Below are 26,550 nucleotides of genomic sequence, written 5' to 3'. Positions count from 1 at the left end.
TTTCGCAAGAGCAAAGAGGGGGCCAATTAGCTCTGCCTCCCAAAAAGAAATCTATATTTTTACAATGCTTAAATACTGTTAACTACTCATTTTAAAGCTTATTTGGGGTTTTGCAATTGAAAATCATCTTATGTTTATGAAAAATTCTGTAAGAACACTTAAAAATAACAGACAGAGCTGGAGCAAGAATAATTCTACATATTTTAATTCCTGTATGACTCTTACAGGCCTTTGTCTTAACCCGGCAGCCTGAAAAACAGATTTAGGTAAAACAGCCCTTCTTTTCCCAGTCCATTTTAAGCAGAGACAACATCCCCCAATCTCCGCCTTAGCAGACACCGACTAACCAACAAAACAGCCATGCAATTAAGGCCCAGACATTTAACACTCACCATCTCCTGATCCCACCGTCTTCTTTTGATGTTTACAGCACATCTGTAGGATGCAATACTAGGAGATGCCTTGTTTGACCTGCTGCATGATGCTGTGACATCAGTTCAGATGATGCAGCTCATTATGGGAAAGACTGCTGTTGCTATGGCAACTGGGATGTGCTAGGAATCCTTGCTGCATTTCCAGTGGAGCCTGAGACAATACGGAAGCCCTGTAAGAAACAGACGATATGCAAAATTTAGACCAAAGGAAGAGGATTCCTCATTGGACTAAAATCCATAGGTTTAGAAGGGATTTCCCTGAAAGCATTTTGGAAAAAATAAAAATTATCTCCCACTTTGTTGTTAAACATTTAGGAAAAAAGGTAGGAGGAGAAAATAGAATTAGTACTAAGCAAATAAAAATTGAAATGTATAGTGTTTCCTTATTAGACAATTTGATCACTTTTTCCTCCCTGGTCAGCACTGGGATAGCTTTTTTAAAGTTATTAAAAATAATTTTTGCTCATCTGTCAAAGACCAAAAGAACAAAACAGTGAGCACAAAAATAATTTAAAATGGAATATAAACAGCTGACCAAATGACTCTCTCAAGTAAACAAGTTTTAATTCTCAAAACATGGGCAAACCCTTGGCCAATGAAGTCTGTCCTGGTCATTTTCCCTGAGGAACACCAACCCACAGAACCTTCTCATGCAGAGTAATCCCGGTTTTCACCTGGTCATCAGATAGGCAGCAAAGGGAAGTTTGGAATCTAGAGGGGCATAACACAACACCCTCAACTTCTAGTGACTCTTCCTTTGGCCTACAAGGAACCCCTCCCTTTGATGGCCAAAAAATGCATGTCAGTCTTTTCTGGGATCAAACGTAGTGATTGGAACAAGTAGCAGACCTGCTAGAAACTTCCTAAATCATTGGCATTCCAAACATTGGGGTCTGTTTTCTTCTTTTCTGAGCAATAAAACTGCCTACCACACAGATTATTCATGCTCCTCCCCACCCCCAAAAGCTGGAACTGGGTGACAAGCCATATTTAAACAAGACACAGTAAGGTATTTCTCCAGTTGGTAAAAGAAAAGCAAACCTAAAGCAATCACTTCTTTCCAGTCCTGAGCAGAAACAAATATCACGTGGTGAGAACTAGGGGGAAGGAGATATGGACACAGCAGCCTATGTTTTGCATATTTAATATTTGCAGGCCATTAATAGAGGAAAAAAACAGAATCAAGCTGACCTGTATCCACTCTGTCTTCACAACTCTGAAAAAGAACAACATTCCAAAAGTTTAAAATATAATGAGACAATTATGTTGTCTCCTCCTGCTTGAGATTTTAAAATGACACTGTTAACCACCAGCATATGGGGGTATGGGATGAGTGGCAGAAGGAATTCAGGCAGTGTCTCTATAAATAGGGGCTAATAAAATGCCTGAGAAGTGCCAAGATCCCAGCAGGGTGCACCATCAACCTCGCACAGAGCAACCCTGCCCTAGATGGGAAGACAGACTTGTTCTTGCTTCACCTAGAGAGGAATTAAGAGACCAAAGCAGGAGGTGAATCTGCCTGCGTAGGTCCTCAGTGGCATCAGCAGAGCCTGACTCCCCCACTTTATCTTAGACTTCAGACCACATGCCACACACAAGGAGAGAAGTAGTAGGCAGCTACCCCAGTGCAAAGAGCATGGATCTGAGAGTGAGGAAACCCAACTGTAAATGCCAGGTCCTCCTAGAGCATCTGCGTGAGATCAGGCCAATTGACTAACCTCCTGGGGCCTCAAGTTTTTCATCTGCAGAGAAGATTGATTTAGCTAATAACCACAGTTTTCAGGTTTTTCATTAGTAATATAACCTTTATTTTAATGATACAGATCAAAGCTGGACTGTCTTGGTTGAGGCAAGATAAGAAGCCCAGAGCCCAGACTGATGAGCCATTCTCAACCACTCCCTCCAACTTCATTTGCTATAAGCTGACTCTTTAAGATGTCTCTGAAGAACCCCTCAGCCTCTGGAGAAGATAAAAAGACGTGGATCTATTATAGAACAAGATTAGTCTTTCCAGAGCTAAAATCCACATGCTATAAAGAGGAGAGGACAGGGTGGGAGCAGGTGTTCCAGATTTGAATATGGCTTCTCAAGATGGTAAGGATCTTGTTAATCGTCTTTTCCAGAAGCAAGTCAATAGTTTGGTGGGAAGAAATGGATGACTCATCAAACCTGAGGCCAGGTCAAACTTTTAACAACCTGAACTAGCTAAATTGCTGGCCCACAAAATGGCACTCACCAATGAAACGGAAGTGGACGTGGAAAGCATCACCTCCAAAGGTGGCTAAGACCAAGTGTCTCTTCTTCATATTTTCCTGTCCTGCTAGCTGGATACAAACAATCCAGTGGAACTCTGAAGCCCAGAAAGATAATGGCCACACATTGTGGATGGAGCCTGGGTCCCTGAATGACTGCATGGAGCTCAACCATCCTCTCCTAACTACCCATTGACCTACACTGGGCTTCAGTGAGTGAGAAACAAACCACCAACGAGATTCTGGGGTAGTTTATTCTGAATAAATTATCTATTTATAGACAAAATTGTAATAATTTAATAAAATATAATAAATTTTCTAACAAGATTATATTATATATCATTATTTATGATAAAGTGACAATGTCAAAAACATGTTCCTTTATTGCAGACTTTCTTTTTTTATTTTATATTACTTTAAGTTCTGGGATACATGTGCAGAACGTTCAGGTTTGTTACACAGGTCTACATGTGCCATGGTGGTTTGCTATACCTATCAACCCGTCATCTAGGTTTTAAGCCCTGCATGAATTAGCTATTTGTCCTAATGCTCTCCCTCCCCTTGCTCCAACCCCTCGATGGGCCCCAGTGTATGATGTTCCCCTCCCTGTGTCCATGTGTTCTCATTGTTCAAATTCCATTTATGAGTGACAACATGCAGTGTTTGACTTCCTGTTCCTGTGTTAGTCTGATGAGAATGATGGCTTCCAGCTTCATTCTTTTTTATGGCTGTAGAGTATTCCATGGTGTATATGTGCCACATTTTCTTTATCCAGACTATCATTGATGAGGATTTGCGTTGGTTCCAAGTCTTTGCTATTGTAAATAATGCTGCAATAAACATACATGTGCATGTGTCTTTATAGTAGAATGATTTATAATCCTTTGGGTATATACCCAGTAATGGGATTGCTGGGTCAAATAGTATTTCTGGTTCTAGATCCTTGAGGAATCACCACACTGTCTTCCACAATGGCTGAACTAATTTATACTCCCCAAAATAGTGTAAAAGTGTTCCTATTTCTCCACAGCCTCTCTAGCATCTGTTGTTTCCTGACTTTTTAATAATCGCCATTCGAACGGGCATTAGGTGGTATCTCATTGTGGTTTTGATTTGCATTTCTCTAATGACCAGTGATAATGAGCTTTTTTTTTCATATGTTTCTTGGCCACATAAATGTCTTCTTTTGAGAAGTGTCTGTTCATATCCTTTGCCCACTTTTTGATGGGGTTCTTTTATTCTTGTAAACTTTTTTTAAGTCCCTTATAGATTCTGGATACCACCTTTGTCAGATGGGTAGATTACAAAAATTTTCTCCCATTCTATAGGTTGCCTGTTCACTCTGATGATAGTTTCTTTTGCTGTGCAGAAGCTCTTTAGTTTGATTAGATCCCATTTATCAATTGTGGGTTTTGTTGCAATTGCTTTTGGTGTTTTAGTTAGGAAGTCTTTGCCCATGCCTATGTTCTGAATGGTATTGCCTAGGTTTTCTTCTAGGGTTTTTATGGTTTCAGATTTTACATTTAAGTCTTTAATTCATCTTGAATTAATTTTCGTATAAGGTGTAAGGAAGGGGTCCAGTTTCTGTTTTCTGCATATAGCTAGCCAATTTTCCCAGCACCATTTATTAAATAGACTGCAGATTTTCTAAGAGTTTTAAATCTGCTAATATGCATTGAGACTCTCCTGTAGAAATATAGTATGCAGTATTTTCCTAATTTATATTTAACCACAGAATCCTTTTTTCACAGACTAATGTTCCATTGGCTGTCCATCTATACAACACAGTAAATATGACTGTAAACAGCAATGAGCTAGAACACCACTAAACCACCTATTCAGCCTGGGGCTACAGAAGAAGGAAAAAATAAAACTTCTCTCACCTTCTGCACAACTCAGTCTGCCTCCAATCTTTCTCTGCCATCCTGAACTGACAAGACAGAAATCTGGTAGTATCATTTGCAGACAGCAACATTTATAGAAATGTTTCCTCCTGGCCGCTTTTTCCTATTTGTAAGTAGGCATTGGCTATAGTTTGAGTGCTCCCTCCAAAATTCATGGGTTTGGTTTTCTGGGTTTTTTGTTTGTTTGTTTGTTTTTGTTTTGTTTTGTGTTTTGTTTTGTTTTGTTTTAAGAGGAGGCATCTCAATATGCTGCCCAGACTGGATTCAAACTCCTGAGCTCAATGAATCCTCCTGCCTCAGCTTCCCAAGTAGCTGGAACTAGGCTCATGTTGAACCTTAATTGCCATTGTGATGATATTTAAGAGGTAGGGCCCTCATGAATAGACTAACACCACTATCATAGGAGTAATTTAGTGACTGCAGGAGTTCAGCCCCCTTTTTACATCTCCTGTATTCTCACCCTCTCTCACCATGTGATCTCTTCCACAATGTTATGATTCAGCAAGAAGGTCATCACCAGATGCAGCCCCTTGATCTTGGACTTCCAGCCTCCAGAACTGTGAGCCAAATAAACTCCTACTGCTTATAGATTACTCAGTGTTAGATATTGTTATAGCAGCAAAATATGAACTCAGACAAAACTGTATCCCAAATTCTTATTATTTCGAAAGCAAATTAGTATTATTTCCAAATCATCAGCTAATGATGCAAACATACATCTTGTGTTTGCATGTTAGGGTTCTTAAAAATCTTAAAGCCATTTCTGAAAATGCAGCTGGCCTGCATCTCCTAGTATACAATGAGAAAATTTGTAGATCTGAGGAATGTGTCTGTTAGTTAAGGAAGTACTAATGGATTTCACAGCTAGGCCCCTAAATTACTCTGGCTAAATATAATTGTGTATGTCTTATTCATTTGAACTCTAACTGAATATTCCTGACTGCAGATGACCTTCTACATGGTCATTCAAGACGTCTCTCTTGAGGTTTCACCTTCCTCTAATGCCTTAGATTCCTGGGCATCAGTTGACCAATTGAGGAAAGATGGGAGATGGTACATGGGGAAGTTTTCATGGGCTAGATCTGGAAGTACCCTTCTTCACTTCCACCCCACATTCTACTGGTTAGAAGTTGGTCAAATGGCTATACCTATTTCAAGATAAGCTGGAAAATAGAATTTAGCTTTGTGCCATGAGAGAAAGGAAATAGCTAAAGTGCACAGTTATCCAGTTCTGCCACATCATGAGATCAGGAATATGATCCTTGCTTCAGGCTGCATTTTACATATGTGTCTGAAATACCTTCAGTGAGTCTTCTTAAGCTCAATTGAACATTCAGGTGTATAAGACTATCACAGCCAACATTTGGCAGCAGCCTACTCAGAGAGTTTGCCAACAGAGCAGCATCAGGCATTCCTCTTCTCTGGAGTCTTGTGGTAATCCATGGAACAATCTATACAGTATCCAAAACTATTCTATCTGGCCCCCAGGTGACAGTTTAAGAACAGCGGTAAGAACACATTAGGCAAGTTCAAGAGTGCCCAGCCTTGAAAGCCTCATTCCTCACAGAAACCAGTATCTTTGTAACAACTTTATAGGCATAACTTCCAGATCCCTCCAAGAGCCACACCTGGTTACAAGAGTCACTGCACCCAGAGAAGCCCAAAACTACAGCTTCCTCTTAGAATTTATAGTTATCTCAAACTAGCTACTAAGAAGGGCTTACTCCTCATCTCCCATTTCAGATGTAGCCAGGGAATATAATGAATGGAACAGGGCCATGACAGAGTAAACAAACAACCCCTCTTGGAGAGCAGAGTCAGAGCCAGACCAGGTAAATCCCCCTTCTCCAAGGCAGTCATTTTCACTAACCAAGGGTCATTTTTACCCTAACCAATGTTACCCAACAACATGGTTGACATTTTACTGTTTTCAAGGGAACAGAGTTAGAGAGTAAACCAAAGGTCAAAATCTGATGCAGAAGGAGAAAGGGTTTAGTGAATCCTCTACCAACCGTGCCCAATTCTGGCTTTAAAAAAGACCTTCATTCACAAAATAGAAAAGTATTCAAACACTCTAACCACATGCCTATATGATCAGAAGCCCATGCTGACTATGGATGCTGCTTCAATCAGTACACTTTCTATACTTTCTGAGAGTATTTGAAGGCCAAAAATATTTGGACATCAGATATTTAGGCACAGTGCATATATGTGGCTGCTATTGTTGTTGAATGCTCAGCATCCCTCTGCTTTATGTAGGTAGCCATGTAAAGAAGAAATTATTGCCTAATGATTATTAATCATTGGCAATCAGAACAGAAGTTGCAGCAGTAATAATGGTATACAAATTCAGTTATTTTGTTACCTAATGCTTGCATTTATTATTTCCTCTTAAGATATCACCTTTTTCTACATTCAAACTTACATGCTTTGGGTGGGAATCTAACCAAAGGGATGGAGTATGTGACCCAATCAATCTTAAGCTAATCAGTTTATTACATTCCCCCAACCCATGGAAATTAGCTCACAGGTGTACATGGGATACCACTGAAGCCACTGAGAAGCAATGAAACATTTTACTGAAAATCGCTATTGGCTCCTGATTTTGAATAGGAAAGGATGTCAAGTCTAAAGTTGCTCATCCATTTTGTATTCATGAATGAAGAACCTAAGAATAAAGCCAACACAAGGAGAAGAGCAGAGCTGAGTTGAGAAAAAGGAACACTATTCTCTCACCACTGGTGCCAGAAATCAGCCTTACTCTGGTTCTGTTGGTTATGAGTCCAAAAGTCCCTGTTTCTGCCTAAGGCAGTGTATGGCTTGGAGGTTCAGTCACAGTAAACAGAGGCCTACCTGATCCACAAAGTCATCTGAGAAATTGTGTAATGTGTAAGTAGGCACTGTATGATGCAGCTTCCTAGGAAGGGAAAATAAAAGCTCTTAGGTCCCAGAGGGGTTCACAGACTCAGAGCTGAGACCCCTTCAAAGGGTTAGGTTCAGGGCCAGTACGGGTAAGACCTACTCACAAGGTAGATGCAAGATATTATCCTCCTTTACTCCTGAACGTTCCCAAATTTACGATAGTGACCACCATCTCAATGAGCCTGAGTTCCATTCCTCTCCTTTCCCAGGCAAAATTCCCATCGGCAAAGACGAAAACCTCAACAATCCCAGGGAGGGTAGATCAGATCTTGAACGAACATTAGATTTGGAATCTGAAGTGGACCTTGGGGTGATTTTGCCCACAGAAACTTGCCCTAACCAGTTCAGAGATTTCTCTGACATCCTTCTGAATTCAAGATTTTCTCCTGTCTGACTTTATAGAACTTTATAGTGTTTTTATTTGTTTTTGTTTTTGTTTTGTTGTTTTGAGACAGGATCTCTGTTGCCCAGGCTGGAGTGCAGTGGCACAATGACACTTCACTGCAGCCTCAACCTCCCAGACTCAGGTGATCCTCCCACCTCAGCTTCCTGAGTAGCTGGGACTATAGGCGTGCCAGCATGCCCAGGTAATTTTTGTGTTTTTTTTTTTTTTTTTTTTGAGAACAGGGTTTCACCATGTTGCCCAGGCTGGTCTTGAACTCTTGGGCTTAAGCAATCTGCCTACCTCAGCCTCCCAAAGTGCTAGGATTACAGGCATGAGCCACAACCCCTGATCGACCAGTGTTCTGCTGTTTCATTTTGATTTTAACTCCAAACACAAACATTTGACAGGGAACCAAGTGGCTTTAATGTGTTAATGGAAGCACAATTGTGCTGCTTTATATAGGCAAAGGAAAACACTGAGGATGAACATATTAGGCAGGAGTTTACAAGCTTTTTGAACCCTGTACTGGGGCTTTCCTGTTTTAGCATTCAATGTTTTCATAGTCTTAATCTTCCCTCCTCAAGTAGGCAGCTCTTTATGGTACTGCTATCTTGGTCACACTCCTAGGCATAAGTAATTTCTTAATAAGTCCTTCTTAATTCTTAATTTTTTTGAGAAAAATAACATTATTTCCATTTCAGGCAATGATAAGCTTCCTGCAAGCTTTCTCTTTATCACCCCAGTGTTTGAAATATTGTAAGATTCCACTAAGGTTTATATGTGTAAATCTTTATCCCTTCCTTTACTGCCTAAAATACCAACATATAATTTGCTAATGAAAAGATTAGACCTAAAATGACAAAGCAAGTCAGCAAGAAAACACCTACTATGTGTCATCAGAGTTCTTATTTGCAGGAAATAAAGTGGTGCTCATGATACCTGTTTTCAAGTTATTAACAACTGTCTTGTAACTAACACAGCAACTTCACCCCACAAGTTATTTTAACTTAGTCTCTGCCCCTTACCCAAGAAAAAATATTGATAATCAATCCTCATTTACAAATATCATCCCAGCATAAACATAATACACTCTAGAAAAATGGAAATTTCCAAGATAATTTTAAAGATGCTCATTTTTTAAGGAAAATTAATTATATCATGCTTACGAGGTAAAAATCCTTCAGTAAATAATATATTAAAGGGTACACTACAACAAAATCACAGCAGCTCCAACAAAAAAGATTTATTTATGGGGTAGAAACATTTTCTTTAGCGAATAATCCAGTTTGACAAATATACTCTTAAAAATCAGCTCTATGAAGTATAGGGTTGTACACCATTCACAAGTCTTTTCATTTGCTAGGGTTCTATGAAATAAACAAGAGCTGAAATCCTACATCCTATTATAAGTATCAACTTCCTTTTACCTCTAGCTGAGACTTTACATCAGCCTGCCTTGTATTCCACTAAACAGATGTTTGTCACAGAAACAACTTCAAGCTCCTTTGGGTCAAGGACTGTCTTCCAGAGTAGCATAGGTTGTGTAGCAAGCACTTGTCGGGCACCTCGCCTAGTAAATGCTTTTTGTCTGAGTTTGCCAAATTCAGCAACTTAATCCTCCATCCCATTCTCCAACCTCTGGCCAGTTAAGGACGTGCAATCAAAAATTCCAAAACCGGCCAGGCACAGTGGCTCACACCTGTAATCCCAGCACTTTGGGAGACCGAGGCAGGTGGATCACCTGAGGTCAGGAGTTCGAGACCAGCCTGACCAACATGGTGAAACCCTGTCTCTACTAAAAATGCAAAAATTAGCTGGGTGTTGTGGTGCATGCCTGCAGTCCCAGCTACTTGGGAGGCTAAAGAAGGAGAATCACTTGAACCCTAGAGACAGAGGTTGTAGTAAGCTGTCATCGTGCCACTGCACTCCAGCCTAGGCAACAGAGCAAGACTCCTTCTCAAAAAAAAAGAAAAAAATTTCAAAGTCAACAGTCAAACATAAACATGTGTGCATATAAATACACACACATATGCATATAGATTTAAAAACATTAGTGACAATGAATTTTTGCATATATTATCAATCTTTCCTTCTCATACTAGTCAATGACATCATTTTATATTTGTTTACTAATATACTACTGAAATAAACATTCTATCAAGGTTCTTATTATGAAAATATTTCACAGTAATACAAAATATTATTGCTTCATAGAATTCTTCTGAAAAGGATTACACAGACACAAACATAAAAGTAAATATATAATACTCATAAGTATACATGTCACAAAAAGAACATATACAATAATATATACATTGAGATATAAAAAGAACAAAATCAAGTAATAAAATCATTGCTTTACTCAGTTCTATGTTTATAGTGTTTATTTACCCAGCTGTTATTTGGAAGTTGGCCAAAGAAATCAACATTTTTCCCAACAATATAAGATTGAAACAATTTGGGACCTGTTTTACTGGTGTGTTGACTTGGCTTAATGTCTTTTTTTTTTTTTTTTTTTTTTTTTTTTTGAGACAGAACCTCTCTTTGTCACCCAGGCTGGAGTGCAGTGGCCTGATCTGATCTCAGCTTACTGCAGCCTCCACCTCCCAGGTTCAAGCAAGATTCTCCTGCCTCAGCCTCCCAAGTAGCTGGGACTATAGGCATTCACTACCATGCTGGCTGATTTTTGTATTTTTAGTAGAGACAGGGTTTCACCACATTGGCAAGGCTAGTCTCAAATTCCTGACCTCAAGTGATCCACCAGCCTCTGCTTCCCAAAGTGATGGGATTACAGGCATAAGCCACCACACCCAGCATTGACTTAGTGTCTTAAACCACCTAAGAAGTGTGGCATAACTGAAGCATACCTACTGTGGTTGACCACCACCAGAATAATGTTTGGTTCAAGATTTGAATTGTTATTGGGATGCTGTAGAATATCACTAATATACTACATTGGATAAGTTAGACCGAAGAAAAGGATGATGCTCCAAGGTGAAAATGAGCCAGCCTATATTACATATGTGATATTTCAAGTGTTCATCTTAGAACAGGTAAATACTAAATCCCCACCCCCACCCAAAGAGGGGCCACTCTGAGTTCCTGAGGAAGCGCTGTTTCTGATGCTCTGTGAGGCTCCCATGCACTGCAGGCTTTGAAATCAGCTTTGGAGTCCTCTTCCTCTGCAGGCACCAGCCTTATGAGTAACTGTCACTCAGATGGTGGGATCTGAGGAGAATCTGAGTCTAGTTTGCCCTACGGTCTCCCTCACAAACCTGCTTTGGTTCCTAAATTACCTCAGAATTCAGTCCAATCAGTTGGAAGCTAACGAACCTTTTAAAGGAGAGGTATCACCGTCGGCCATCCACAACCATGGATATCTGCAAAGCAGCACATGCTGTGGGAAAGATACTAACTAGACTAGTGGGAAGGTAATTAGGTTGGAGCCCCAGCACTAACTAGCCACAGGAAATCAAAATAACTGCTCTGCTTACCTAACATTGCTATCATCCACTAAGAAGTAAAAGGCTGTATTTGAGCTTAAAGAGAAAAGGGAAACCAGTAAAGGGGAAGAGAAAAGTGAAGAAAAAAGAGGGAAAAAAAGGGGGAGAAAGGGGACTGAAAGGGATTAGGGAAAAAAAGGAGGAAAAAAGGACAGGGAAAAGGGAGGAAGGAAAGGAAGGAGGAAGAAAAGAGGGTCAACAGGAGAAAATGGAAGGGGACAAGCAAAGAGAAGGGAAAGAAGTGAAGGTTGGGGGAGGAATCAAAGAAGGTAGGCTTTAAAATCTAAATTCCTTTCTGCACGTTACTCCCACCTAAAATCTGCCCTTGGGCAAATAATTTATCTGGGCTTTATGTTTTTTCCCCTCTGGGAAATGGGGATAATACCTGCCTTACAAGATTATTATAAAGATTAGCAATCATACATCCATTCAACAAATCTTTATTGAGCACCTACTATGTACCAGTCACCACTGTTCCAGGTGCTTGGGATACATCAGTGAACAAACAGGCCATGATCCCTGTCTTTGGGGAGCTCATATTCTAGTATAAGTTAAAGGATCCAGCATGGTGCCTGGCATATGTCAGACATGCAATAGATATTGGTTAATATTTTCATCGATACCCTATAATAACATATAAGGTGTTATGAAATATAAAATATTATTATTAGCCCAAATTAATCAGATTAGCCAGATTGCATTCCTATGGAGAAATGAAACTTAGAAGAGGTAAACTTTGATGTGCAGCATAAGAAAGGTCTGGCAAACCAGATGGTGCCTGGGAGAGAGACTGAGGTAGAGCCCTGTGTATCCCCAGGAAGGACAGCCCTGCGTCATCAGTAGGAGAAAATTGCTCTTTGACCAGAAACATCCACTGTGGACAATTAAATGAAGAGAAATAAACTACCATAATACAGATGCTCCTTGGCTTACAATAAGATTACACCCCAATAAATCCATTGTAAGTGGAAAATATCATAAATAGAAAATGCATTTAATACACCCAACTACCAAACCACATAGCTTAGCCTAGCTTACCTTAAACATGCTCAGAGTACTTAAAGCAGCATACAGTTGGGCAAAATCACCCAACACCAAGCATATTTTATAATAAAGTGTTGACTATCTCATGTAATTTATCAAATATGGTACTGAAAGTGAGAAACAGAATGGTTGCATGGGTACTCAAAGTACAGTTTCTACTGAATACATATCACTTTTACACGATCCCAAAGTTGAAAAATCATTAGTGAAACCATTAAGTAGGGGACCAACTTATTTGAGCTGCTATATTTATTTTCCTAGAACCCCAGGTTATTCTAAAGATTAATCAGGGCTGAGAAACATTGAACTAAATAATTATCATGTGAATAATTGAGAGCTACTTTGTCACATTATGTGAAGTATAAGTAGATAATTAGTGTACATGAAGAATCACCACAAACTTTGTTTGGCTAGGACAGGAACTTTTGAGTTTTTCTACTAAGCATGACATATTTGCATTGATATACTTTCTTTGTTCACTTGACTTACAGAAGGTGAGGGGGAGTGTGCAAGATGAGGCTAGACAGCGGGGCAGAATGGATCTTAAATGTGACTCACAGAGGGCTCATTCTAAGGGGGAGCCATTTAGCATTTAAACCAGAAAAAGGCATAATCTGAATACTATTCTTCTAATAGAGTTTCCAAATATTTCCTTCTCATCTGGGCTTCCTATAAATGGGCTCTTCTTTTTGTAGTTGTTTGTTTGTTTGTTTATCTGAGACACAGTCTCACTCTGTTGCCCAGGCTGGAGTACAGTGGCACAATCTCGGCTCACTGAAACCTCCGCCTCCCAGGTTCAAGCGATTCTCCTGCCCCAGCCTCCCAAGTAGCTGGGACTATAGGCGCAACCACCGTGCCAGGCTAATTTTTGCAGTTTTTAGTAGAGACAGGGTTTCACCATGTTGGCCAGGCTAGTCTCAAACTCCTGACCTCAGGTGATCCACCTGCCTCGGCCTCCCAAAGTGCTGGGATTACAGGCATGAGCCACCACGCCAGGCTGGGCTCTTCTATTAATCTCTAAATTGGTATGTTTCTCTCATTTTTAATTTTATCTAGAAGCTATCTTTTAATTGGAATGGGTAAAAGTTTCTTGAGTAATACCCCACAAACACAGGCAACCAAAGAAAAAATGAACAAATGGGATCACATCAAGTTAAAAAGCTTCTTCACAGCAAAGGAAACAATCAACAAAGTAAAGAGACAACCCACAGAATGATAGAAAATATTTGTAAACTACCCATCTGACAAGGGATTAATAACCAGAATATATAAGGAGCTAAACTCTGTAGGAAAAAAAAAAAACTCTAAGTATCTGATTTCAAAATGGGCAAAAGACCTGAATAGGTATTTCTCAAAAGAAGACATACAAATGGCAAACAAGTATATGAAAATGTACTCAACATTACTGATCATCAGAGAAATGCAAATGAAAACTACAATGAGATATTATCTCACCCAAGTTGAAATGACTTTTATCCAAAAGACAGGCAATAACAAATGCTGGTGAGGATGTGGAAAAAACGGAACCCTCATACACTGTTGGTGGGAATGTAAATTAGCATAACCACTGTGAGAACACTTTTAGGGTTCCTCAAAAAACTGAAAATAGAGCTACCATACAATCCACCCATCCCATTCCTAGATACATATCCAAAAGAAAGGAAATCAGTATATCAAAGAAATATCTGCACTCCCATGTTTATTGCAGCACCATTCACAATAACCAAGATTTGGAAGCAACCTAAGTGTCCATCAACAGATGAATGGTTAAAGAAAATGCACTATATACATAAATACAAAACAGAGTACAATTCAGCCATAAAAAAGAATGAGATCCTGTCAATTGCAGCAACATGCATGGAACTGGAGGTTGTTGTGTCAAATGAAATAAGTAAGGCACAGAAAGACAAATTTCATATGTTCTCACTTATTTGTGGGAGCTAAAAATTAAAACAATTGAACTCCTGGAGATGAAGAGTAGAATGATGGTTATGAGAGGCTGAGAAGGATAGCAGTGGGTTGAGGGGAAGTGAGAGTTTTCCTGATATATTTTGTTTGAATGAATTTATTTCATTAGGATATTAATTTCATGGTGTGTTGTCATTTTTCATGTGCTATATTTACTGTGCTAAGCCTTGTATACATGTACTGGGATGGGCATACTAGTGTCTTTATATACACATTTGCTAAGCAGAAAGTGTGTCTTTCCCTTTGGAATTGCCCTTATGGGAAGGATTTGAAAAAATATGTGATTCATGATCAAGCTTTGCTCACATTTGGCTCTTTGCAGTTGTTTTCTTTTTAAACATATAGCCATGTATATATTGTTAAACAAACTTCCTCCCCTTCCCCATTTTCCCTAAGGGAAGCCATATATAAAAGGAATGCAAGAAAAAGAGGAAATTCCAATGCATAGGTGCATCTATGCTCTTGGTTACTTTCTTAAGCAATGATTAAAATCTTCCCCATAGAAAGAAAACTTTGCATGGGAGGATGGATGGATGGAGGAATTATCCAGTATTTTCTTGTCTGCACTCTGGTCACTCTCCCAACCTCTTTGTCATTGTCCCCAAGGTACCCTGGACCAACGTGGGCCTCTCATTCAGCTGGTGATCTGGGCCTTTCTGTTCCTTTCATGATACTTGAAAAATGACTTTGAGACTGCAGGAGAAAAGCCTCTTTTTTTTTTTTTTCCCACCCATCAACCCGTCACCTACATTAGGTATCATTAATTTTTTTTTATACATACTTTAAGTTCTAGGGTATATGTGCACAACGTGCAGGTTTGTTATATATGTATATATGTGCCATGTTGGTGTGCTGCACCCATTAACTCATCACTTACATTAGGTATATCTCCTAATGCTATCCCTCCCTGCTACCCCCTCTCCACAATAGGACTCGGTGTGTGATGATCCCCTTCCTGTGTCCAAGTGATCTCATTGTTCAATTCCTACTTACGAGTGAGAACACATGGTATTTGGTTTTCTGTTCTTGTGATAGTTTGCTGAGAATGATGGTTTCCAGCTGCATCCATCTCCCTACAAAGGACACGAACTCATCCTTTTTTATGGCTGCATAGTATTCCATGGTGTATATGTGCCACATTTTCTTAATCCAGTCTGTTATTGATGGACATCTGGGTTGATTCCAGGTCTTTGCTATTGTGAATAGTGCCGCAATAAACACACGTGTGCATGTGTCTTTATAGCAGCATGACTTATAATCCTTTGGGTATATACCCAGTAATGGGATGGCTGGGTCATATGGTACATCTAGTTCTAGATCCTTGAGGAATCGCCACACTGTTTTCCACAATGGTTGAACTAGTTTACAGTCCCACCAATAGTGTAAAAGTGTTCCTATTTCTCCACATCCTCTCCAGCACCTGTTGTTTCCTGACTTTTTAATGATTGCCATTCTAACTGGTGTGAGATGGTATCTCATTGTGGTTTTGATTTACATTTCTCTGATGGCAAGTGATGCTGAGCATTTTTTCATGTGTCTGTTGGCTGTATGAATGTCTTCTTTTGAGAAGTGTCTGTTCATATCCTTGGCCCACTTTTTGATGGGGTTGTTTGTTTTTTTCTTGTAAATTTGATTGAGTTCTTTATAGGTTCTGGATATTAGCCCTTTGTCAAATGAGTAGATTGCAAAAATTATCTCCCGTTCTGTAGGTTGCCTGTTCACTCGGATGGTAGTTTCTTTTGCTGTGCAGAAGCTCTTCAGTTTACTTAGATCCCATTTGTCAATTTTGGCTTTTGTTGCCATTGTTTTTGGTGTTTTAGACATGAAGTCCTTGCCCATGCCTATGTCCTGAATGGTACTACCTAGGTTTTCTTCTAGGGTTTTCATGGTTTTAGGTCTAACATTTAAGTATCTAATCCATCTTGACTTAATTTTCATATAAGGAGTAAGGAAAGGATCCAGTTTCAGCTTTCTACTTATGGCTAGCCAATTTTCCCAGCACCATTTATTAAATAGGGAATCCTTTCCCCATTTCTTGTTTCTCTCAGGTTTGTCAAAGATCAGATGGTTGTAGATGTGTGGTATTATTTCTGAGGGCTCTGTTCTCTTCCATTGGTCTATATCTCTGTTTTGGTACCAGTACCATGCTGTTTTGGTTACTGTAGCCTTGTAGTATAGTTTGAAGTCAGGTAGCGTGATGCCTCCAGCTTTGTTCTTTTGGCTTAGAATTGTCTTGGCAATGCGGGCTCTTTTTTGGTTCTATATGAACTTTAAAGCAGTTTTTTCCAATTCTGTGAAGAAAGTCATTGGTAGCTTAATGGGGATGGCATTGAATCTATAAATTACCTTGGGCAGTATGGCCATTTTCACAATATTGATTATTCCTATCCATGAGCATGGTATGCTCTTCCATTTGTCTGTGTCCTCTTTTATTTCACTGAGCAGTGGTTTGTAGTTCTCCTTGAAGAGGTCCTTTACATCCCTTGTAAGTTGGATTCCTGGGTATTTTATTCTCTTTGAAGCTATTGTGAATGGGAGTTCATTCATGATTTGGCTCTCTGTTTGTCTGTTACTGGTGTATTAAAATGCTTGATTTTTGCACATGGATTTTGTATCCTGAGACTTTGTTGAAGTTGTTTATCAGCTTAAGGAGATTTTGGGCTGAGATAACGGGGTTTTCTAAATATACAATCATGTCATCTGCAAACAGGGACAATTTGACTTCTTCTTTTCCTAACTGAATACCCTTGATTTCTTTCTCTTGCCTGATTGCCCTAGCCAGAACTTCCAACACGATGTTGAATAGGAGTGGTGAGAGAGGGCATCCCCGTCTTGTGCCAGTTTTCAAAGGGAATGCTTCTAGTTTTTGCCCATTCAGTATGATATTGGCTGTGGGTTTGTCATAAACAGCTCTTATTATTTTGAGATACGTTCCATCAATACCAAATTTATTGAGTTTTTAGCATGAAGGGCTGTTGAATTTTGTCAAAGGCCTGTCTGCATCTATTGAGATAATCATGTGGTTTTTGTCTTTGGTTCTGTTTATATGCTGGATTACATTTATTGATTTGTGTATGTTGAACTAGCCTTATATCCCAGGGATGAAGGCCACTTGATCATGGTGGATAAGCTTTTTGATGTGCTACTGGATTCAGTTTGCCAGTATTTTATTGAGGATTTTTGCATTGATGTTCATCAGGAATACTGGTCTAAAATTCTCTTTTTTGTTGTATCTCTGTCAGGCTATGGTATCAGGATGATGTTGGCCTCATAAAATGAGTTAGGGAGGATTCCCTCTTTTTCTATTGATTGCAATAGTTTCAGAAGGAACGGTACCAACTCCTCCTTGTACCTCTGGTAGAATTCGGCTGTGAATCCATCTGGTCCTGGACTTTTTTTGGTTGGTAGGCTATTAATTATTGCCTCAATTTCAGGGCCTGCTATTGGTCTATTCAGGGATTCAACTTCTTCCTGGTTTAGTCTTGGGAGACAGTAAGTGTCCAGGAGATTATCCATTTCTTCTAGGTTTTCTAGTTTATTTGCATAGAGGTATTTATAGTATTCTCTGATGGTAGTTTGTATTTCTATGGGGTCGGTGGTGATATCCCCTTTATCATTTTTTATTGCATCTATTTGATTCTTCTCTCTTTTCTTCTTTATTAGTCCTGCTAGCGGTCTATCAATTTTGTTGATCTTTTCAAAAAACCAGCTCCTGGATTCATTGATTTTTTGGACGTCTTTTTGTGCCTCTATCTCCTTCAGTTCTGCTCTGATCTTAGTTATTTCTTGCCTTCTGCTGGCTTTTGAATGTGTTTGCTCTTGCTTCTCTAGTTCTTTTAATTGTGATGTTAGGGTGTCAATTTTAGATCTTTCCTGCTTTCTCTTGTGGGCATTTAGTGCTATAAATTTCCCTCTACACACTGCTTTAAATGTGTCCCAGAGATTCTGATATTATGTATCTTTATTCTCATTGGTTTCAAAGAACATCTTTATTTCTGCCTTCATTTCGTTATGTACCCAGTAGTCATTCAGGAGCAGGTTGTTCAGTTTCCATGTAGTTGAGTGGTTTTGATTGAGTTTCCTAGTCCTGAGTTCTAGTTTTATTGCATGTGGTCTGAGAGACAGTTTGTTATAATTTCTGTTCTTTTACATTTGCTGAGGAGTGCTTTACTTCCAACTATGTGGTCAATTTTGGAATAAGTATGATGTGGTGCTGAGAAGAATGTATATTCTGTTGATTTGGGGTGGAGAGTTCTGTAGATGTCTATCAGGTCCGCTTCGTGCAGAGTTGAGTTCAATTCCTCGATATCCTTGTTAACTTTCTGTCTCATTGATCTCTCTAATGTTGACAGTGGGGTGTTAGAGTCTCCCATTATTATTGTATGGGAGTCTAAGTCTCTTTGTAAGTCTCTAAGGACTTGTTTTATGAATCTGGGTGCTCCTATATTGGGTGCATATATATTTAGGATAGTTAGCTCTTCCTGATGAATTGATCCCTTTACCATTATGTAATGGCCTTCTTTGTCTCTTTTGATCTTTGATGGTTTAAAGTCTGTTTTATCAAAAACTAGGATTGCAACCCCTGCTTTTTTTTGTTTTCCATTTGCTTGGTAGATCTTCCTCCATCCCTTTATTTTGAGCCTATGTGTGTCTCTGCATGTGAGATGGTTCTCCTGAATACAGCAAACTGATGGGTCTTGAGTCTTTATCCAATTTGCCAGTCTCTGTCTTTTAATTGGACCATTTAGTCCATTTACATTTAAGGTTAATATTGTTATATGTGAACTTGATCCTGTCATTATGATATTAGCTAGTTATTTTGCTCGCTAGTTGATGCAGTTTATTCCTAGCATTGATGGACTTTACATTTTGACATGTTTTTGCAATGGCTTGTACCTGTTGTTCCTTTCCATGTTTAGTGCTTCCTTCAGGAGCTCTTGTAAGGCAGGCCTGGTGGTGACAAAATCTCTCAGCATTTGCTTGTCTGTAAAGGATTTTATTTCTCCTTCACTTATGAAACTTAGTTTGGCTGGATATGAAATTCTGGGATGAAAATTCTTTAAGAATGTTGAATACTGGCCCCCACTCTCTTCTGGCTTGGAGAGTTTCTGCCCAGAGATCTGCTGTTAGTCTGATGGGCTTCCCTTTGTGTGTATCCCAACCTTTCTCTCTGACTGCCCTTAACATTTGTTCCTTCATTTCAACTTCGGTGAATCTGACAATTATGTGTCTTGGAGTTGCTCTTCTCGAGGAGTATCTTTGTGGCATTCTCTGTATTTCCTAAATTTGAATGTTGGCCTGCCTTGCTAGGTTGGGGAAGTTCTCCTGGATGATACCCTGCAGTGTTTTCCAACTTAGTTCCATTTTCCCCATCACTTTCAGGCACACCAATCAGACGTAGATTTGGTCTTTACACATAATCCCATATTTCTTGGAGGCTTTGTTCATTTCTTTTTACTCTTTTTTCTCTACATTTCTCTTCTCACTTCATTTCATTCATTTGATCTTCAATAGCTGATATTCTTTCTTCCACTTGATCGAGTTGGTTACTGAAGCTTGTGCATTTGTCACGTATTTCTCGTGTTATGGTTTTCATCTCTAGCAGTTCTTTAAAGGTCTTCTCTGCATTGATTAATCTAGTTATCCTTCATCCATCCTTTTTTCAAGGTTTTTAGTTTCTTTGAGCTTGTTATGTAGTTCCTCCTTTAGCTCTGAGAAGTTTCATCGACTGAAGCCTTCTTTTCTCAACTCCATTCTCCGTCCAGCTTTGTTCCATTGCTGGCAATGAGCTGCATTCCTTTGGAGGGGGAGATGAGCTCTGATTTTTTTAATTTCCAGCTTTTCTGAGCTGCTTTTCCCCCATCTTTGTGGTTTTATCTGCCTTTGGTCTTTGATGATGGTGATGTACTGATGGGGTTTTGGTGTGGGTGTCCTTTCTGTTTGTTAGTTTTCCTTCAACAGTCAGGACCCTCAGCTGTAGGTCTGTTGGAGTTTGCTTGAGGTCCACTCCAGACCCTGTTTTCCTGGGTATCAGCAGCGGAGGCTGCAGAAGATAGAATTTTGCTGAACAGCGAGTGTTGCTGTCTGATTCTTACTCTGGAAGCTTCGTTTCAGGGCTGTACCCTGCCGTGTGAGGTGTGAGGTGTTGGTCTGCACCTAGTAGGGGATGCCTCCCAGTCAGGCTAATCAGGGGTCAGGGACCCACTTGAGCAGGCAGTCTGTCCGTTCTCAGATCTCAACCTCCATGCTGGGAGATCCACTCCTCTCTTCAAAGCTGTCAGACAGGGGCATTTACCTCTGTCGAAGTTTCTGCTGCTTTTTGTTTAGCTATGCCCTGTCCCCACAGGAGGAGTCTTCAGAGGCAGGCTGGCCTCCTTGAGCTGTGGTGGGCTCCACCCAATTCGAGCTTCCTGGTGGCTTTGTTTACCTACTTAAGCCTCAGCAAGGGTGGGCGCCCCTCCCCCAGCCTCATTGCCGCCTTGCAGTTAGATCTCAGACTGCTGTGCCAGCAACGAGGGAGGCTCCGTGGGCGTGGGACCCTCTGGTCCAGGTGTAGGATATAATCTCCTGGTGTGCCATTTGCTAAGACCCTTGGTAAAGCACAGTATTAGGGTGGGAGTTACCCGATTTTCCAGGTGTTGTGTGTCTCAATTTCCTTTGGCTAGGAAAAGGAATTCCCCTCTCCCTTGCACTTCGCAGGTGAGGTGATGCCTCACCCTACTTCAGCTTTCGCTGGTCGGGCTGCACCCGTGGACCAGTGCCAACTGTCTGACATGCCCCAGTGAGATGAACCAGGTACCTCAGTTGAAAATGCAGAAATCACCTGTCTTCTCTGTCACTCACACTGGGAGCTGGAGGCTGGAGCTGTTCCTATTCGGCCATCTTGGGCACACCCAACATAGCCTCTTAAGATTTGGAAGTTTTGAAAGTCAGAAAAGAAAGATCCAATCTAGGCTGAAGTTTGAGAGTACAAGTGCCAGGATTCTTTTCTCCTCGCATATTAAATGAATCAGGTTTGCCATTCTGTTCAAAATTCTACCAGCTTCTTTCATTAGTGTCTTCTACATTTAATAATGGCATAAAGGTACTACATTTGATACTAGTGGGAATGACAACTTACTAGACTAGTATGGAGATACATGTATTTAACATCCATCAGCATCTGAGCTTCCTCAACTTGTAGGGTTTGCTAGATTTCTTATTGATCAAAGTGCCTATAGATCACTGCTTATTTGCATGGAAGACTTTATCTTCTTGGTGTAGGGATAGATAATCCATAGCATAACAAGGAACAAGCTGTGACAGCATTGCAATTATTGCAACTGTTATTATTGCTGCCCTACTAGTATTGCTACTGCTTTTATTGTTGCTGCTATTTGCTGCACTAATAATGATTGTTGCTGATGCTGCTGTGGCTGATTCCATTGCAGCTAATACTGCTCCTTTTGCTGCTGCTGCTGCTACCAGTCATCATTCACATTTTTAGTTCTATGCTAGATGCTGTAGGGATTTAAAACAATTCATTATCTAAGCCTTTAAGATGTTTAGTCTACATAAAACTAAACTAATGGCTGGCAAACAATAATTATCATCTATATAGCACCACTGTGTGCCAGATGCTTTATATGATTAGCTCATTTAGTTTTCTTGACAATCCTAGGAGATAGGCCTTGCTAACCCTTTTCAATAGATGAAGAAACTAGGTTCAGAGAGGGCAAACAACCTTCCCATGTTCACACAGCAAGTGGATGGCAGAGCTTGAATTTAAGCCTAGGTCTGTTGGGCTCTAAAACTTATGCCATTTTCATTAGACTGTCTTTAAACTCAGAAAGCACATTTCCCTTTACAATACTTCCCAGAAATGACAGGGCATGTATCATGAAAACTGACCAACAAACCAAACAAACACAAAGAGAGAATATGCATGAACCTCAGAGCTAGTACAGGAGTGAGACTCAGGGCTCCCAATTCCTTGCCCTGTGCTCTACTTATCTATGGAGCAATAGTTGTTTTACTGACTCTGTCTTTATACATTAATCCTGGAAATTAACACAGGCCTGGAGCCTGAAAATTACACCAGGGCAACATAGCAATTATTGAGATTGTACTTCCTTGTCTGCTTGCCATGTCGTGTATTTTGTACAGCCATCCTGACTTTGATTAACAGCCTTGTCTTTACAGCATCTTTGTCCTTTGAGCAGTATTGGTACTGTTGTGTGGAAATAAATACCCAATGGGAACTGGTTTGATGGCTGGAAATCTGCCGATTGCTTTGATCAACAAGAATTTACTGAAAACTTAGTAGGCATCCACCAGTGTCTGTTTGTACCAACAAAGTTTTCTTAAGCAAGCTTTAATTCAATTGGTGGCCTCTAAAATGTGAGGATTCATTGGAAGATATTTAAGACACAATTTGCCTTTTGAGAACAAACAAGTCAGAAGCCCTGTTTTCTGTACAGACCAATGAGCTCTCCATTACCCTGCATCTTCCTCTTCCCTCAGCGATAGGAACCCGAGGTCACGAAGAAGATTGCATTTGGCTGAACCCCAAAGGGAGGAGCAGTTTTGATCAGAACTCTCTGAGCAGTCAGACCAAGGGATAGAAAGCTCGAGTTCTCTTCAGTTCTGCAGTGGACACACATGAGTAGTGATCCTAGGAGTGCCACTGAAAGAAAGTGTTCACAGAGCAAAACCTACCATCTCTATCCCATCATCATGTCCCTGAAGTCAGTAAGGACTCACAGATCTTGAAACTTCCTGTGGCCACCACAGGAATGGACTGCCTGATTCTAGATTTCTAACTTTCCCAAGCTCAGTATTTGCCAATAGTGGGCCTCAGCTGGGTAATGGAACAATACAGAAAGTGGTGGCATCGAATGCATATGTACTGGCAAATATCTATCAAATGGCTGATTGTGAGCCAGGATGAATACCTAAGTACAAGGATCTGGATTAACAGTTTCAAGTTCAGTCTAGTAACATGGTTGTCTCACAGACATTGTTGGCAAAGACCCCCTCATTCCTTGTTGGTCCCAAAGGCAAGTAGTGGCAGGGCAGAGAGAATAAAGTAACCTAGTAAAAGCTGAGGGAACACTGGGGGATAGGATGAGGCAAACTATGCCCACCCCCACAACAAATATCCACTAGTTATTTGAATGGTAAGATTTGGAGTTACCAGCTTGGGCTGAAGCAAACTACTCATCCCTAAAATAGACCTGGCGGCAACACACAGAACATTTTGTGAACTATAAAGCACTATATAAATGTACTTGTTATCTTTACTACTGTTACAAAAGAGGCAATATCCAGACTCAACCATTTGGAAATTATATTTTACTCATTTTTGTTTTTAAGCTATTAATGGTCTAGGTGGTTTCTTCATTGAACTTTGGAGCATTTATTAGTCATGTCAAATATTCTCTACAGAAATTCTAGAGCAATCAATCAATCAATGAAGGGGGAAAACACTTTAAAAAATGTGTCTCTCCCTCTAAAAGACATTGAATTTCCATTACTAAACAGAACACTTACCACACAGTCTGAAATATTTATATGTGGATGATTTTACCAATATTCAAGGCTATTCCAAGCAACAAGGAGTCAGTTCTTTCATTACAGCTCTATGACCTATAGGGCTTATAAAACAAAAACTGTGCTCCGAATATTATTCCTGCTTCCACCCATTACATACACAGAAAATACAGTGCTGGAAGCTTTAGTATAGGAGTTTTGTCCTTCATTCCAGCCAGTTCAGAGATATAGAGATCTGGCATCAGAGACTAAAATATTGCACTATGCAATTCAGTACCAGACTCAGGCAACATAAAGCATAATGTGAGTTCTGACCACTTCTAAGATTATCCAATATTTGAGGAGTAAAATCTGAGTGGAGAAGATGATGAAAGGGAGGCTAGCATGTGAGTACTGGAGGCAATTCTATCTGCTCAGCTACAGGGACTTGAATTCTCTTTGTAATAGGCAAAGCCGTTGTTTCAAACAAACAAACAAACAAAAGAACCCTGGGTTACATCTACCAATTTTCTTGAAGAAAAATGTGCAATAGGCCAAGCACAGTGGCTCACACCTATAATCTCAGCACTTTGGGAGGTCAAGGCGGGCGGATCACGAGGTTAGCAGATCGAGACCATTCTGACTAACATGGGGAAACCCCGTCTCCACTAAAAATACAAAAAATTAGCCGGGCGCAGTGGCGGGTGCCTGTAGTCCCAGCTACTTGGGAGGCTGAGGCAGGAGAATGGCTTGAACCCAGGAGGCGGAGCTTGCAGGGAGGCGGAGCTTGTAGTGAGCCGAGATCGCACCACTGCACTCCAGCCTGGGTGACAGAGTGAGACTCCATACCAAAAAAAAAAAAAAAGTGAAATAATCTAAATGCAGTTGTTTCAAACTAAAAATACAAGTGTTCTGTTCGGTAGAGAATATTTTCATTTTGGGTTGAGCTTGTGTGTGTTTTAGAGACATTTTTGTCATTTTTTTGGAGGGGAACTATGGATTGAGACTAAAGTTGCCCTAAGGTAAGTTCACAATCCTGGGATGAGACAGAGACTTGGACAAAACACAGGGACTCAGAAAAGTCAACCTTAGACTAGGAGGAGAACCTCTTCTCTTTCTGGACCTTGGAGCAGGTATGCTTAGATTCTTACGAGTAGATACACTCAGAGCACTGAATATGTGTATCGTCAGCTGGCCTCTGCCACATAGAAACATGCAGAACACTAAGTAGGCAGGCACTAGAAAGGTTTCTGAAGGTACCCTAGCTATGTATACTGAAGGTAGCCACAGTACTATGGACTGAACTGTTCCCCTCTGCCACCAATTAATAGGTTGCAGCCTTAATCTCCAATGTGACTATATTTGGAGATAGGGCCTATAAGAAGATAATTAAGGTCAAATGATATCTTAAGATTGGGGCCCTGATCCAATAGGATTAGTGTCCTTTTGTCATGAGAGAGCTCATTCTTTCTTCACCATGTGAGGCCACAAGGAGAAAGCAGTTGTGTGCACGTCAAGAGGAGGACCCTCACCAAAAACTGAGTTGGGCAGCACCTTGATCTTGGACTTCCCAGCCTCTAGAACTGTGAGAAAATTAATTTCTGTTGTGTAAGCCACCCAGTTTACATTTTGTAATAGCAGCCTGAGCAGACTAAGACACACATCTAGTAATTGTTTCAGGATGCTTTTTGTATTGTATTGGTTTTATTATTCCTTCACCTTAAGGGGTCCTGTTAAATCTGACAGTATAGCAGACCATTAAAGTATTTGAATGGCTAGTATGCTCCAGGCACTGCACTATACAAGGGAAAATACTGGTAAATAAGATAATCATAGTTCCTAACCTTATGAGAAGTCTAGAAAGATATTAAACATACACAAGTAAGTCATGACAATTGTGACAAGTGCTATGAAAGAGAAATGTTCCCTGCACATATGAGAGCATACTGTAATCTCTGCCATTCTGTGCAGAATTAAGGGAAGATGCTGCTCCCTTTGTGGCACAGTAAAGAATGGGGCAAGGTCAGCATGGTGATGGGCGCACTCAAAGCATGAAGGAGATCAGAGATTTCTGGGTTACGGGGCATGACGGCAAGAGCCAGATGGCAGCTTGATGAGGAGAATGGACACTAAACTAAAAGCCCCATGAAGACAACAACAATCTCTTGTCACTGCTACATCTAAGGGTACACTCAATATGTACTTGTTGGATGGATGGAGGGATGGATGGATGGATGGGCAAAAGTGACAAGACCAGAGGGGAAACCTCAGAAATAAGTGGAAGATAATCTGAGGTGATTATAGTCCTATACTTCAGCATATAAAAACACAAAGTTGCTGTAATAAAAATATGAAGAGAAAGTGACACCTTATTGTAATTTCCAGGGACATTCCAGTAACATGACACTGATTTGTTTGTGGGGCCATGTGAAAAAATGCTCTGTAATAAACACCTATTATTTCTGTCCAACAACCATTTCCAAAGTTTCCAAGGGATCCAAAGGTTCCTTTGGAAAAGAGGATCTAAATTTTCCTTTGGGAAACCACCTTCCACCATTCTCTAGTCATATGGTTTCCATGGAACTGATTCCATCCCTAGCAACAGGGGGGTCCTGGACTGGCTTATAA

General features: G+C 40.2%; 2 protein-coding genes across 2 annotated transcripts in view; both read right to left on the bottom strand.

Annotated features, from left to right (window-relative positions):
* AKAP6 (A-kinase anchoring protein 6) overlaps positions 1 to 503 on the bottom strand; it is a 526,643-nt gene extending 526,140 nt beyond the window's left edge. The window contains exon 1 of the mRNA XM_015143518.3: positions 393 to 503. The gene's annotated coding sequence lies outside the window, so the exon portion shown is untranslated. The remainder of the gene's footprint in view (positions 1 to 392) is intronic.
* LOC144330202 (uncharacterized) overlaps positions 393 to 26,550 on the bottom strand; it is a 125,159-nt gene continuing 99,001 nt past the window's right edge. Inside the window, exon 2 of the mRNA XM_077940884.1 lies at positions 393 to 604. Coding sequence (XP_077797010.1) covers positions 555 to 604 — 50 coding nt within the window. The 3' untranslated portion in view covers positions 393 to 554. The remainder of the gene's footprint in view (positions 605 to 26,550) is intronic.

This window comes from Macaca mulatta, chromosome 7 (assembly GCF_049350105.2).
Source record: "Macaca mulatta isolate MMU2019108-1 chromosome 7, T2T-MMU8v2.0, whole genome shotgun sequence".
NCBI classification, from domain to species: domain Eukaryota; kingdom Metazoa; phylum Chordata; class Mammalia; order Primates; family Cercopithecidae; genus Macaca; species Macaca mulatta.
Note: the sequence above shows the minus strand (reverse complement) of the source record. Positions and strands in the feature narration are given on the sequence as shown.